The 15207-nt window shown below is 45.8% G+C and overlaps 2 protein-coding genes across 7 annotated transcripts in view; one reads left to right on the top strand and one right to left on the bottom strand.

The window, feature by feature from the left end:
- Window positions 1–1030: 1030 nt before the first annotated feature.
- The window catches only part of LOC136580145 (deoxyribonuclease-1-like 1), a 22620-nt gene continuing 8443 nt past the window's right edge, over window positions 1031–15207 (bottom strand). For 3 of the 4 annotated variants that reach the window (XM_066580465.1, XM_066580466.1, XM_066580467.1), the window contains 8 exons: window positions 13683–13835; window positions 11412–11500; window positions 11257–11337; window positions 11002–11114; window positions 9702–9814; window positions 8326–8483; window positions 6160–6250; window positions 1031–3186 (listed from right to left, as the gene is read on the bottom strand). In XM_066580465.1, coding sequence (XP_066436562.1) covers window positions 3055–3186; window positions 6160–6250; window positions 8326–8483; window positions 9702–9814; window positions 11002–11114; window positions 11257–11337; window positions 11412–11500; window positions 13683–13820 — 915 coding nt within the window. In that variant the 5' untranslated portion in view covers window positions 13821–13835 and the 3' untranslated portion in view covers window positions 1031–3054. Of the gene's footprint in view, window positions 3187–6159; window positions 6251–8325; window positions 8484–9701; window positions 9815–11001; window positions 11115–11256; window positions 11338–11411; window positions 11501–13682; window positions 13836–14153; window positions 14220–15207 lie in introns of those variants that run through there. The other variant, XM_066580468.1, reaches the window with a different exon arrangement.
- The window catches only part of LOC136580146 (mitochondrial carnitine/acylcarnitine carrier protein-like), a 27423-nt gene continuing 26561 nt past the window's right edge, over window positions 14346–15207 (top strand). For 2 of the 3 annotated variants that reach the window (XR_010786943.1, XM_066580470.1), the window contains exon 1: window positions 14349–14570. Coding sequence is in view for 2 of the 3 variants with exons in the window: in XM_066580470.1 (XP_066436567.1) it covers window positions 14460–14570 (111 nt within the window). In the remaining variant the exon portion in view is untranslated. Of the gene's footprint in view, window positions 14571–15207 lie in introns of all 3 variants that reach the window. The other variant, XM_066580471.1, reaches the window with a different exon arrangement.

Below are 15207 nucleotides of genomic sequence, written 5' to 3'. Positions count from 1 at the left end.
TTCAGATATTTGTGGACAGCTATTAGATCTCCTCTCAGCCTTCTATTTTGCAAGCTAAACATTCCCATATTCTTTAACGTATTCCTCATAGGACATGATTTGCAGACCGCTCACCATCTTGGTAACTCTTCTCTGAACTTGCTCCAGTTTGTCAATATCTTTTTAAATTGGGGTGCCCAGAACTGGACCCAGTATTCCAGATGAGGTCTGACTAAGGAAGAGTAGAGAGGAATAATGACCTCATGTGATCTAGACTCTATGCTTCTCTTAATACATCCCAGAACAGTGTTTGCCTTTTTTGCTGCAGCGTCACACTATTGACTCATGTTCAGCTGTGATCTATTAGTATACTTAAGTCTTTTTCACATGTGCTGCTTAGCCCAATTCATCCCATTCTGTATGTACTTTTTTCCTTTTTTTTACCCAGATGTAGGGCCTGGCATTTCTCTTTGTTAAATATCATTCTGTTAGTCGCCGCCCACTGTTCAAGTTTTTCTAGATCTTTTTGAATCCTCTCTCTCTTCCCTAGTGTTAGCTATCCATCCTAGCTTTCTGTCATCAGCAAACTTGATCAGTTTTCACTCAATTCCCTCCTCTAAATCATTTATAAAAATGTTGACCAACACTGGGCCCAGGACAGAGTCTTCTGGTACCCTACTTGATACATTCTTTCACTTGGATGTGCAGCCATTTATGACCACTCTTTGAGTACGATCTGTGCCTGGTTTAGACTGAAGTGACAGCGATGTTCACCTGAGAGCTGTTGTCACGTCAATCAGCTGATCGGCAAGAATCCTGATTGGTAGAACTTCCACTGATCAACTGAGAATAGGTCATCAATAGTGTAGTCCCAGAAAACCCCTTTAATATAGATTCAGTCCTCATAATGGCGGCATCTACTTGTGAGGGTGGAGTGACTTTAGGAGGTGGATAGAATACTGTAACGTGTCAAATTTAGGGTCTACAGAACCCAGATGGCCACCATATGTCCGTGACCTGGATGAGCAAAGTAGTAGACAAAGTGTATAAATCATATAAAAAACATTTATTGTTGTATATCATTGCGGTAGACATTTCAAAATTACAGATCTAGTACCAAATATATAAATATAGTCAAAAGCAGGAACTGAATTAGTACCCGCCACCCGCCAATAACATGATTGTAATGCTTTAAAGTAAAAACTACAACTCAGTACCATGATGGAGATTCACCAATACAGGAACTCAATGGGAAAAGTGGCACAAGGAGTGTGGACTGAACACAATACTTATTCAGTGCATTTATATCAGAGGACTGGTATAAGTACAGTGAATAATCTCTCTCATTGTACATTATATTATATTTTATATCTCTGCCACCAGAGGGCACTACATCACATCAACACATCACCGTATGGGGCCACTATAATAATAATCTCTATTTCTATATTGCCAACCTATTCCACAGCACTTTTCAAATCAGTGGGAACATGGTTAAAATAAGACATAATCTACAGTATGAAACAAACAGACAGTTTTGAACAATAGGGGTGAGGGCCTGGCTCACAAGAGCTTACAATCTATGAGGAGATATGGGTGACACAAGAAGTAGCAGTGCTTGTTTTCTACAATGGTCCAGCCATCTTTTTTATAAATATAGTAACATAAGATGTATGAGCGGCTCACCAGCTGTATCTATATATTCAGATATGAAGTGCAATGAGATGCATGGGGGATAAAGTGGGATGAAGGGATTGGGTTCTGAGGGGGAATATAGAAGCGGAGTACATGGAGAAGAGTTGGAATAGGAAATACGATAGGCCTTCCTAAACAAAAGTGTTTTTAGGGCTTGCTTAAAAATCTTGGTTTTGGAATTTGACCTGATTGTCTGGGGTAGCGCATTCCAGGGAACTGGTGCAGCAAAAGAGAAGTCTTGGAGATAGAAGTGGGATGTTCGTATTCCATAGTGGATGAGTGGATGTGCAACCAATGTAGTAACTGGCACAGGGTAGAGGCATCAGTGTAGTAACTGGCACAGGGTAGAGGCATTAGTGTAGTAACTGGCACAGGGTGGAGGCATCAGTGTAGCAGCTAGACAAAATGATGAGCCTTGCTGCTGCATTCAGGATAGATTAGAGAGGTTAGAGTTTAGTTAGGGGAAATCCAACCAGTAACGAGTTGCAGTAATTGAGCTGAGGATGGATAAGGGCAACAATAAGAGTTTTTGATGTCTCCACAGTGAGGAATGGGCTGACTTTGGAGATATTTGAGGTGTAGGTGATATGAGCGAGCAAGAATATAAAGAGCAAAGGAAAGATCACATTGCATCAACACATCGGCATATGGCGGCACTACTATATTACACTGTCAGGAGTATGTTGTTCAGGTTCTACCTGTATTACAGAAGTTATTAGCACAAAAGAGAAATGTAAGTCCCAGATATAATTATCCCTGAGTGGTATCGCCTGGCAGTACAGAAGAGGTAGAGGTGTTGGGAGCGTAGCTTCTTCCTGGAAATATAATGTGTATGACAAATATGGCACAAGACAGGAGTCAGTGGAGAACTTGTACCATTATCAGTGACCAAGGTGAGACAGGAGAGGAGACAGTCACACAAGCCGAGGTCCGACACAAGAGGAGGGACATACAGTATAAAGCCATTCAGTCCTGTGCCAGGAACAGTCGGTGACAGCCGAACAGTCAGACTAAGGCCTAAGATGGTAAGAATATGCAAGCTAGGGTCAAAAACCGGCAGAGGGAATCCTAAAAATAAAGGTCAGGAAATAGAAAACATAACATGGGAACCTGAGGAACTGGTCACAGTAAAAAGCCATAGCAGGAAGGGGAGATGAGATTATTAGCTGCTCTGTGATGAGAAGATTCGTTTTACCTCCTTATAGGCACTGGCCTATATGAATTACATACATGTATCCTGTACGCTCCTTTTACATTGCCCTTTTTGGTACGTTTTGGCCTCTGGGGTCTGGCCCCGGTTACATTGGATACTTGAACATAGTTCCTGAACCTGGATCCCACCAGGTATCTCATCTGCGGTGCACGATTGTCACTTCTGACTTAAAGCGAGTTTCTTAAACCAAATGTGACTGAGAGAATAATGAGCATAAATGATGGAAGGAGCGTCCTACTGCCATCCAGAACCAGATTGAGATCCATCTCCACCGGGTAATGGTCACTGACTTTCAGGGCCTATGAAAATAGAAAAACAACAGGGTAGTAAACGATAAATCTTAATGTCCAAATATCCATTCACTGACGTCGCTTTGCACAACCCCTGTTCACTGGTTGCTCCTCCGGGCAATGTGCTAAGGGGGGGGGGGGGGGTCACTGCTACTGGTATCACTTGCAATCACTTTCTGTGGATCTCCAAGCTCCCTACCTCAAAGGTTCATTGCCCTCATTATCTAGGCCGCTGTGAACTGATAACCCTCTCTCTCACTTATGCTTTTATTGCTTGAAGTTTAGGCCCTTCATAGTAAGCCCCTGTCTCTAATCTTCTGATGAACATTTGTTTATATACATAATGCTAAACTCAGCATGCAGAGCTGCAATCTAAAAGCCCATTTAGACACAATGATTAGCGCTCACAAGCCATCTTTTGAGCGGTAATCGTTGTGTTTAAGGCCGCCTGCAGACGGGCGGATCGGATCTGGTGTCGAGAATTCTCGCCGCGGGACCTGACCCCAGTGCCTGCAGTGAGCAGCGCGTACTCACCAGCGCCTGGCGGCCCCGGCTCTTTCATGTGCCGGCTGCTGGGCAGCCGGCGCATGCGCAGACCGGAGCCGGCGGCCGGGTGAGTGAGGTTTCTGTGCGAGGCTCTGCGAGCCCCGCACAGAAATAGGACATGCCGCGGTTTGTTTGCCGTGCGAGATTTCGCGCGGCCAAACCGCGGCCGTCTGCATAGGAGTGCGTATTGTAATGCACTCCTATGCAGGCTTTCAGTGGCGGAAATCCCGCGGATAATCCTGCCGCGGGATTTCCGCCCGTGTGCAGGCGGCCTAAATGCGCGGCCATCGTGTACTGTTTCTGCACTATTCGTTCATCGCCGATTTCTAGCACGCTCATCTTTAAGTGTAAATGGGCTTTTAAGCATAGAGCAGCAGCTGAAGACACTGATGATATAAGTGGGAGATTTCAGAGTACCAAAGACCCCCATTAGATAACACAGCCAAGTATTACCCAAAGGTAAGTGACTTAAACGAAACCTGTCACCAGAAAATTCACTATTAGAGCTCTTAGCCACTGGCGATACGACTTCCCTGTGATGTGAGAGTGAATGAAAACGCATGATAATGAAACCAATCATTTTCAATGGTTTCATTCTCATTAGCGATGTTTTCACTCTAACCTTGCATCGCAAAGAAGAATGCGCGATATCGCCTATTGTTTTCAATGGGGCCGGCAGCAGCAGCACTGGCGCCATTAAAATCAAGAGAAGATCGCGAAGCAGGCTAGGAATTCCACCCAAGAGAAGAGAGAGGGGAGGAAGGAAGGAAGGGGGGCAGAGCTACAGGGGATCTCTGACATATCTCCCCATATTTTGAGAGATAGGGGGCGGGGCTAGATGGGTTTCCCCAAAAGCGGTGGTGGTGGTGATGGGGGTAGATGGGTTATCATAGTGATCCCTCTCTAGTCAAGTAAGGGGATGGGGCTAGTGGGTTCTGCCCACTAGCCCCGACCCCTCACTTGGCTAGAGAAAGATTACTATAATAACCCTATAGCCCCGCCCTCACTCTCAAGAAAACCATCTAGCCCCACCCCTATTTCTCCAAATATGGGGAGATATGTCAGAGATCCCCTGTAGCCCCCCCCCCCCCCCCCCCATCTTCTCTCGGGTGGAATTCCTAGCCTACTTCGTGATCTTGATTTCAATGGGGTCAGCGGCCCCAATGAAAACAATGGTCGGTATCGCCCATTCTTCTTTGCGATGCGAGGTTAGAGTGAAAACATCGCTAATGAGAATGAAACCATTGAGAATAATTGGTTTCATTATCATGCATTTTCACTCACTCTCGCAACACAGAGAAGTCGTATCGCCAGTGTGTGTGAGCCCTTAGGCCACTGGCATAGCGCTATCAGGATATTCAATGCATTAAGTGGTGGGAATCCGGGGATCAGGAAAGAGGAATTCCCGTGGACGGAACCAGACACGGCTTGGTGGATCCCATTGACTATAATGGGGTCCGCATAGCTGTCCGTTTGCTTCCGGTATTTGCATCTGGCTCTGCGACGGAACCTCCGTCCGGTGGTTTGTCGCACATGTGAAACCAGCCTTACACACATCTATTTGTCTAAAAACACACAATAAGAGTCACCCCAAATTCTTACATTTATTCTTTGGTGCCCCTCTATGTAAATGTCCGGTCTCGAGTCATCCAGGCAGCGCCTGCACCTACCTGAGTATCAGCAAATTAATCACACCCCTCCTCTCGACCGCCACGTTCTTGAATTCTGATGACAACGCTTATCATACAGAAATCGAGTGCATGAACTGTGGGGCCCTCTACTCACATCTTCTGTGCATGCGCAGTAAAGCGCGGTATATAAAACTCAACTTCACCTCACTTCACTGCAAATGCGCCATGCAGCCCTCTGTTCACATCTTAAAGCACATGCGCAGTGAAGCAAGGTCTGTAAAGTTCGACTTCACCTTTGGGCCGCATGGTGCATGCGCATGATTTCAGAGTGATAAGTGCTAACATCAAGAGCTGAAGAAGGTGGTGGTGGAGAGGATAGTGCGTGACTAATCTGCTGAACCAGGGAGCTGTTGGAACCGTCTAGTTGACTCAAAATTGGGCACTTACATACACAATGCCAAAGAAGAAGAGTAAGAATTTAGGGTGACCCGCATTCCGTGTTTTTAGACAAATACATGTGTGTATTACATTGAACATGCTGGATAGCGCTATGGCGTCAGCCTAATAGTGATATTTCTGGCAACAGATTCCCTTTAAATAGATATTATTGCTCTTACGCAGAATTTCAGCAGTTGTTTAGCCCACACAATGGCTGCTTCCACTGCGCTCCAGGATCTCATGATATTATGTAGGTTTTTATACTATGCCATTACTGGAGTCTTGGTGGTAAGTGTCCCGTGCACAAGCAATCAGGACATTGAAGCTTTATCTCAGGACATCAATTGTCCTCTTCCTTCCATCATACCTCCTCTTCACTGAGGCGCAGCTCCTTTGTAAAGTTGTATATTCCGGATGACTTCACCAAATTTGTTAACTGCCGTCCATAAACCACAATCCTAAAAGGGAGAAGCAAACAGAAGGACATTTACAAATGGTGGGGTAGTCCATTTTGGGCAAACCTTTTAGTTAAAGGGGTACACTGAGGATAATCAAATCACAGGGCATCTTGCTGATGGGATCCACAGTGATCAGCTATATTCTGTTGGAGAGAGCATTGCAGGAAATGTTCAGTTTCTCTGCAGCGCCACCACTGGAGAAAAAAAGTATTTCATGCTGCCTACTGAAATCAATGTACTGTTTTCATAAATGTTATAGTAATAATATATGTATTCTATTGTATATATACCTTGTCATGTGTTTCTTACATCAGCCTAGGCTAATATATATATTTATACTAGTATGTCTACCTTCCTAGGAAATAGCTAGCAGTTAAATGGTTAACTGGTTCAATATTGTACATTGGTGTGTGTGTTGGATTCTTCTGCGCTACCTCCAACACACTGCTACATGCGGTTCCCAGTGCTCAGCGCTGTCTCTAGATGTGTTTCTCACAACAAAGACCTGGGATGTCCACCGATGTCCACGTCCACTATAAGAAGGAAGAGGGCTGCTCCTTAACCCCTCCCTTGGATTCCTTGGTCCAGGCAGAGATATTGATAAAGTCTATTCTAGTTGCATTTCCTAGAAATTACGTGTTAGTAGCAACATACACCTTAGGGCGTTAACATATGGTAATTATTAGAGTCATTACATACTAAGCCAATCATGAGTTGTTGTGACGTTGGGGGATAGGGGGGATTGTGCATTGCTGAGTCATTTCCACTATATCATGATATCGTGATGTTAACAATATAGCAGAAGTGAACTGATGATTGACCAACATGGAGTCAGACTCAGATACCTTGCATGTAACTTCTCATTATAATTAATTTGGAGCAGACAGTGAATTCAGCTGGAATATGATATCATTCCCCTGACAGTAATGCATGAATGTGTTGGGTCCTCCAGAGAGAGAAACACTCTTTCTAAGCACTCTTTGGTTAAGACATGAGGATCTTGAATCGAGAATTTCCCTCTATTTACTCCAAATTCTCTAGAGGGCGAGGTCAGCGTTTCCCAACACCAGTCCTCATGGACCTCCAAAAGGTCATGTTTTCAGGATTTCCTCAGGATTGCACAGGTAATGCTATTATTGTCAGCACCTCAGAGATTGCCACAGGTGTTCTTGCTATAGGATATCCTGAAAACATGACCTGTTGGTGGTCCCTGAGGACTGGAGTTGGGAAACACTGAGCTAGGTGCACACTAACTGCTACTGCGACTTGCATCCAAGAGACTTGGAGCAACTCACATGGGCCAGCACATGGACTGAAATCCGCATGCTGTCTAATGTACACAGACACAGCAAATTGGCATGTCATGTCCCATTTCTTGTCTGTGAAGCATGCCAATTTGCTGTGTCTGTGTACATTAGACAGCATAAGGCCTCCTTCCCACGAGCGTGACGGGCTCCGCCGCGTAATATTCCGCAGTGAAGCCCGTCACGGCGCCCCCCAGAGACCCCATACTTACCAGCGGAAGATAGCGTGAAGACGCTTCCCCGCCCACCGCCATCGCGTCATGTGACACGCCCACCGCGTCACATGACGCGGTCGGCCGTGTCACGTGACGCGCCGGCCGCGTCATATGACGCGCGGCGGTAGGCGGGGAAGCGTTTTTTCACGCTATCTTCCGCTGGTTGCAGCGGGAGATAGCGTGAACGGACGGCTTCCATTGACTGCAATGGAAGCCGTCAGCGCGTACACCCGCAGCAAATAGAACATGCTGCGGGTGAGGACGGGAGATTTCACGGTGCGTAATTCCGCGGTGGAATTACGCATCGTGAGCATTGTGCTATTAGGTTCAATAGAACCTAATAGCAGGGGGCAACGCAGCGGATTTTTGCCGCGGATTTACGCGGCGTAAATCCGTTCGTGGGAAGGAGGCCTTAGGATTTCATTTTTTTTTTTGGTCTGCTTGAGAAAAAATGTCCATGTGTATAGTCTCATAGATGATAGATTTTCCAAACCAGACAACCCCTTAGGAACTCCATACACTCCTGAATCATAAAGTGTGAATCAGATTTTCTCACCTATCGTACGGGCAGCTTGTACTCTCTTTCACCGTCGTGTCGGTGCTGTCACTAATGAGCCAGCGGAAGTCTGGGTCTGTGTATAAGCGGAGAGTCTTTTTCCTCTTCTTAGACAGATAGCTGCAGCCAGCGTTAAAGTCTCCCATTACAATGATATTCTGTTAAGAAGAAATAGCAAAAAATGAACTTCTTGATCTGTTAACACAATGGAATATTGTAAAGAACGGTGCAACAGAGGCTGGAGGGGGAACCAACTACTCTGATCATATATTGCTGATGTAAGGTATGTCAGTCATCAATTTCCTACATTCCTGCTGTAACAATGTTCGGTGAAGGAATCCACTGCCCAGGACCTCCAGCGAATAGTTGTTCCTACAGGCCTTTGTATACAGAGCTGCAGGAAGCAGACAGCACCATACATTACACAGTGCCATAGAGCAGTATTGCAGGCTGAGTCCTACTGAAGTGAATGGAACTCGGTCAGTAATACCAATCCAGACCACTGTGTAAGGTACAGAGCTGTCTGCTTCCTGCAGCAAAACAGCTCCCTACACAAAGACACCAGCCCAGTGGAACAGTGGATTGCAAGGGATCCTAGACAATGGCCCCCACTGACCTGCTAATGATGATCTATCCTGAGGAGAGGTCAGCAATAGCTAGAAGTGGAACAAACCTTTAAGGCCCTTCTGCACAGGCTAATGATCAGGTATGAATATTTGGCTGAATGTTCGTTTGTCTGATTATTGGCCTGTCCTGACTATGCTGGCGATCAATCGATGAACAAGCAAACACTCGTTCGTCGGCTAATTGGATCTTTCATTCTGACATAAAAATTACCGCCGGTCAGCAGTATATCTACCAGTGCAAACAAGGAGTCTGGGGACGAACAATCATAGTAACAATAGTTTGTCTCCATATCAATGATCATCTGCCAGTGTGGAAGGCAGTAACAAGAGCTGATCAACGTGCTATTTGTCATTAGGAGCTTGTTATTTCAAGCCGATGTATAAGGACTAAGGATGAGCGAGTATACTCGTCCGAGTAATGTGCTTTAGACGAGTATCTCCCTGCTCGTCCATAAAGATTCGGGGACCGCTGCGGCTGACAGGTGAGTGGTGGCGGGGAGCAGGGGAGAGCGGGCGGGTGAGAGGGAGAGAGAGATCTCACCTCCGTTCCTCCCCGCTCTCCCCCGCAGCTCCCCGAATCTTTACGGACGAGCGGGGAGATACTCGGCTAAGGCACATTACTCGGACGAGTAGTGCCTTAGCGAGTATACTCACTCATCCTTAATAAGGACCCTTAGGTCCACCACAGATTGGCTCAGGATATCTGCCTACCTACAGAGAGAGGACTGACTGGGTTGACATTGACCATACCTTACAACTCCAGCGACTTTTGGCGTCCTTCACTACGTCATAGAGAGCTTCAAGTTCTGTGAAGGCTTTCCTTGGTTCTGTGTGCTGCGGGATTATAACCAGATCCTGCATAGCTATGGAGAGACGTCACAGATTTATACATTAACTTTCCAACTACAAAAGAATTGATGGTCCCTACTGATCAGCAGATGAAACAATTAGCAGTAAAAATCCAAAAAGTGGCTCAGAGACACCAGTGTGTATTATACTGCTAGCAAGGGTTTGCCAGTGTGCAAGCATAGACATTCTTAGAAGTATATTAGAATACCATCACACTGCCTGATCACCATAATGGCTGCATGCCACAACCCCTTTATTATGACCATATACACCGAATGGCCATTATATTACAGCCCCCATCTAGTGGTGCGTTGGATTTCTTTGGCCTTCAGAATCTCAGCAATTGTTGTGGCGTAGATTCCACTAGGTGATGAGATCGCTCTGCAGGAAAATCGGCCCCTGGGGACAGGAAGCTTCTTGTAGTTGCTGCAAATTAGTTGGAGGTGCTGACATGTTCTGAGCAGCTGACAGGAAAGGGGCATCGAATCATGCTGCTTGCAGCAAATTCTGACCTCCCATCGGCACGGTGCAACAGAAATCTGGAGTCATCAGACCAGGCGATGCTTTTCCGCTGCTCAGAGATGCAATATTTGTGCTTTTTTCCAGCTGGAGTCTCGTCTCTCTGTTTCTCACAACAGCAATGGCGCTGGAACTGATCGTCTGCTGTTATAGCCCATTCATTCTAAGGAACAATGAGCTGTGGATTCGGACATGTTAGTTGGAGCACCAGTATTCAGCTACTCTTGGCTGTACAGCGTCTGTTGGTCAGAACGATTCTTGACATCCTCCTTTGACCCCTTTCAGCGACAAGTTGTTTCCTTCCACTGGATGTACTTTTGCGGTCTGTTTTTTCTTGATCACCCCATTCTCTGTATACTCTCCACGCCGCTGCACGAAAAAACCCCACAAGATTGGCAGTTAAACCCCGGCCCCGACTAGTCTAGCACCATTGACCAGACCTCGGTGGAAGTCACTCAGATCGCTGGATTTTCTTATTCTAAAATAAATTCACACTGAAACCAATCAATGGGAAACTTGTCACGGTAACAGGTCTAATTTCCATACAGTAAAGCTCCAATCCTGGGAGGGCCAGGTGCTCTAATACAGTGGCCAGTCAGTGTAGGTTACTGATGGTAAGTGCACTGATCACTCAGTAGAGCCACATTTAGTTATCTCTGCTCACTTCTTCCCAATCACTGACCTGACGACTTCAGTCCAAAGCGAACAACATAAGGTTCTCGAGAAAAGACATCTGGTGCAGACGGATCGTCATCTTCATATTTGTATTGATCTTTCACTCTCATCCTGAAGGACCTACAGGGGGTTAAACATGTCATAAAGTTATGTATGATCCAAGCCCGACACTCAAAACCTAAATTCATTAATGTGACTGCAGTACGAAAATCCTTCAAGTCATCGGACTGATGCGTCCAATGTGAGCAAATGCAGCACTCACTTGTATATGAAGACGTATTGCTCTGTGTAAGTCTTGCGGCCGATGGGAGGACTGCTGACAGCCAAGAATGTGTCATGCTGGCTATGAGGAGAGAGAAGGGGTTATGACCAGGCTGACATTTCCCGATTCTGATTCTTAGCCATACTCATCCTCACCTGTTGAGGGCAGACATAAGTTTGGACACGATGAGTCCTTTGGGATCGTGCACTTCCTGGAGGAGGCAAATGTCACATCGCTGCACAATCTGCACACAGACAGATAAGAGTGGAGTCAAGCAGAGAACACAGGCCAGCTATCATCCAAATACAGTAGTTGCTTGATAATGCAAATGTAAAGGCTGATTTAGACACAACGCTTTTCGCTCAAAAATAGTTCAAAGCCGCCTTTTGAGTGATAATCGTTGTGTCTAACTGCACTGACATTGTGCAGTTTACATTAAGGAAACGCTGATCGCTGTCTTTCAGCATGCTGAAAGATCAGCGATCAGCCTGATCAGGAATTTACAGCGGGATACAGCTGATATTATTGTTTCAGCTGTATCCCGTTCCCTAGACACAGGCGGGATATGAAGAACACAGCAATTCAGCTGTGTTCTGCATACCACGCTCGGAGCGCTCGGCTGTATAGCAGCCGGGCGCCCCGAGCAGAGAACAGCTGGATGCAGAAGACAAGCGGCCCCGCCTGTCTTCTGCATCCCCTGCTCGGAGCGCTCAGCTGTATAACAGCTGGGCACTCCGAGCAGAGTACAGCTGGATGCAGAAGACAAGCGGCCCCGCTTGTCTTCTGCATCCCCCACTCGGAGCACAAAGTGATTGCTCAATGTTTGAGCGATCACCTTGCGCCGAAAGGCACACAAGGATTATCGCTCAAAAGACATCTTTTGAGCGATAATCGTTGTGTCTAAACCAGGTTTAAGCGACATGTTTTCTGTGCAAACACGGCCACCAACTGGGTGGCAAGCGGAAATTCGTTCAATAGTCGCTTTGTTTCAGCTCACCTAAAAATAGTCGCTGGCTGATTATAATCTAGTGTAAACAGGTAGTCATTTAATAAGTCTTTTAATAGCTAGTGAACTATTTTGCAGGGAGGTGAGCAGTTGTCTGGAGTATACACCAGAGCAAACACTGATTGGATCCCGCCATTTTTTGAACGTTTTCACCTCCCACTTAATGCTCATTGGTTCTCGAAAACACACAAATACGAGCGAGTGATCCTCGACTAAGCAGTCCTTGCTGGTCTTCTGAAGACCACTCACTGCTGCGAGCTCTTGTGGTTTTGGTCCAGCGAAAGACCGCAGCAGTGAGTGATCACTTGAAGATCGCTTGCACGTATTTTCATGCATTCAGTGGACTTGGCAACCAATGAGCATACATTGGGGAGGGAGCCAAGATTTTAAATACACACCCACCAAAGAACCTGACGCCCCCTAACTAGTCAACGAACAATATTTCGGCTCCTGTAAATGCAGCCAACAATTCATTCAGCGACTGCGAAATTGAACAGTAAGTGAACAACAATAGCTCTGTATAAAAGTGCACAAACAGCAGTCGTTCGTACGCTTTAGTGACTACTTCCAGCGACTATTCAGAGGATAGATGTGATGTCCCATCTAAAACCACCCAAAGAGACCACCGTACAACTTGTGTGCTTCCCACCCTACTGTATGTGGCGACTCTAGTCTGTGCACCATTGTAATTATTTGTACCACTTATAATGGTGTATATCCCATTTCTACTCCCGGCTCCAACGTGCCCATACACCTTCAGTCAGCTGAGACTGCTATTTCTCCTGACCTCCCCGTAGTTATGAACACTCAGTTCCGTCGAGCGTTTGCGTGTTTTAGGGTACTTTTACACAGGACAACTTTCAGCTGGAAAAAAGTAGTGAAAACAAGCGATTCTTATCGATAGTTGTCCCGTGTAAACGCAAGACCCGACAGTGTATTGAGTGGGAAATTGCTCATTAGTCACTAGTCGCTTCATTTCAGTTCACTGAATTGGAAGCAACCAGTGAGTAAATTCTTGCTCAGTGTAAACAGGAGTTGTACAATCTTGGAATGGAAACGGGCAGTCGGAAAAGATCTCCTGCACGCTCCGCCGGCATTCACTGAACGACTGTCCTGTGTGAAAGCCCAGGAGCGATAGTTGTCCCGTGTACAAGTAGCCTAAGGGACAGTGGAGAAAGCTGCAGTCAGACAGCTCTGGCATAGGTTGTCTCCAGAAGCGGACAAAAAGACAGGGAGTGAAACTCAATATGTCTGATGCCTCTTTCCCCTGATATATCTGTCAGGGCAAATTCAGAAGGCCTCCGGTTCACGTCCGAAAGTGACATGGTTTCTCTGAAATCTGCAGTTCCGAATGACTTTTGTCTAATATGTATTGAGGCATTTACTCGCTGATGAACACTTGTGTCTGCCCTTTCCTTACCTTGACCACAATGTTAAAGATGTCCTTGCTGGCAACTTTTTTGTCCGCGAAGTGATGGGCATTAAAGGCGCAGATCTTGAAGGGCCACACACAGGGCCACATAGAGTAGAGGACGAGGAGGTGGAACCAGCTGAACATGATTATCTAGTAGACCTTGAAAGGAACAGATGGCCTTTTGTCAGCAGTTCTGTATATTCCTCTAAACCATATCTTACACTAAAAACTACTGCCGTTCCGTCTCTGTTGTCAGGTTTTCCTTCTATCCCATCAGACATTTCTACTCCTGAACTTTTGAGGACAGGGTATTAGCCCCCGGCAGGTTATACAGTAACTTCTTCATTCATAGACTTTAACCTGCCTGGCAAGAGCTCTGCACAACAGTGCCAATAGATCCCAGGGACCCGAGGACCTTACTGTCACTGAGAGGACACCGTATTCTTCTGCACTGGCTGCGAGCGACAATCGCTATACCTTGTATTATTGTCTCTCTCTATCGTAGAGCACACATTCGCATTGACATCACCATTTTCTCATTGCTTGCGCTTCTTTGGGTTACCACTGGTGACATAGACGGACGGTATTCGCTGACGTCTTCCATTCACATGATTATTACTAGCTGGACTCTTCTGCACACTATCAGCACCTTCCACAGTCGGTGGGGTGTCTCCAGAGAGTCGGTTTATCTCCAACCCCCCCCCCCTCCTATAATCTCCCACACCCAGTGGCAGCTACCTCTCAGAGACACGCAGTCCGGAGAAGCTTCCTGGCATCACATACATGTCCGCAGACAATGGAGGTCACCTGTTGGCGTATGTCAAGCACTTTGTGTCTGGAGGTATGGGAGGTGTGTGCCTCACCCTTGCTGGACAACCCATGGACACTGTCAAGGTAAGTTGGACCTTCCAGAGGAGTTTAATTACACTGGGCTTAGATGCAATGATTCTTGTACCTAGGCACAGTAAGAGCCCTTTTCCAGTTCACGATTATCATTTAGACTCTTGCTGGATTGCACGAATCTGAATGTAATTGTTCAGTGTAAACGCTGCCATGATTAAACAGACAATTTGTCCGCTTATCGTTCAATTTGTGGCGGCAGAAAAATCCCGCTATTACGTTTTTTTCTTGGAGACAGGGTGACCAAAAATAAGCAATTTTGACATTATGTATTTTTTTCTAATGACTTTCACCGTGCAGGATTAATAATGCGTCATTTTGATAGATTAGACTTTTATGGACGCAGCAATACTATGTGTTTTTTTCATTAGAAATTCAACCAAAGGGGTTTTCAAACACTTTTAATATCCTTTATTTTTTTTTTTACAATAGTATATAAACTTTTTTCGCTTATTTTACTTTTTATTTTTTAATCCTCACAGGGGACTCAAACTTGCATTCATATGATCACTTATCCTGTATACTGCAATACTCCAGTATTGCAGTATATGGTATTTCTGCAGACACCTCTTAGGCCACTCTCACAACACAGCTTCGGCAAAATAGTGTGATTTTGATTGCGGCATTTTGC

The sequence above is a fragment of the Eleutherodactylus coqui genome, chromosome 10 (genome assembly GCF_035609145.1).
Source record: "Eleutherodactylus coqui strain aEleCoq1 chromosome 10, aEleCoq1.hap1, whole genome shotgun sequence".
Classification (NCBI taxonomy): domain Eukaryota; kingdom Metazoa; phylum Chordata; class Amphibia; order Anura; family Eleutherodactylidae; genus Eleutherodactylus; species Eleutherodactylus coqui.
This window is presented reverse-complemented; position numbering and strand designations above follow the sequence as displayed.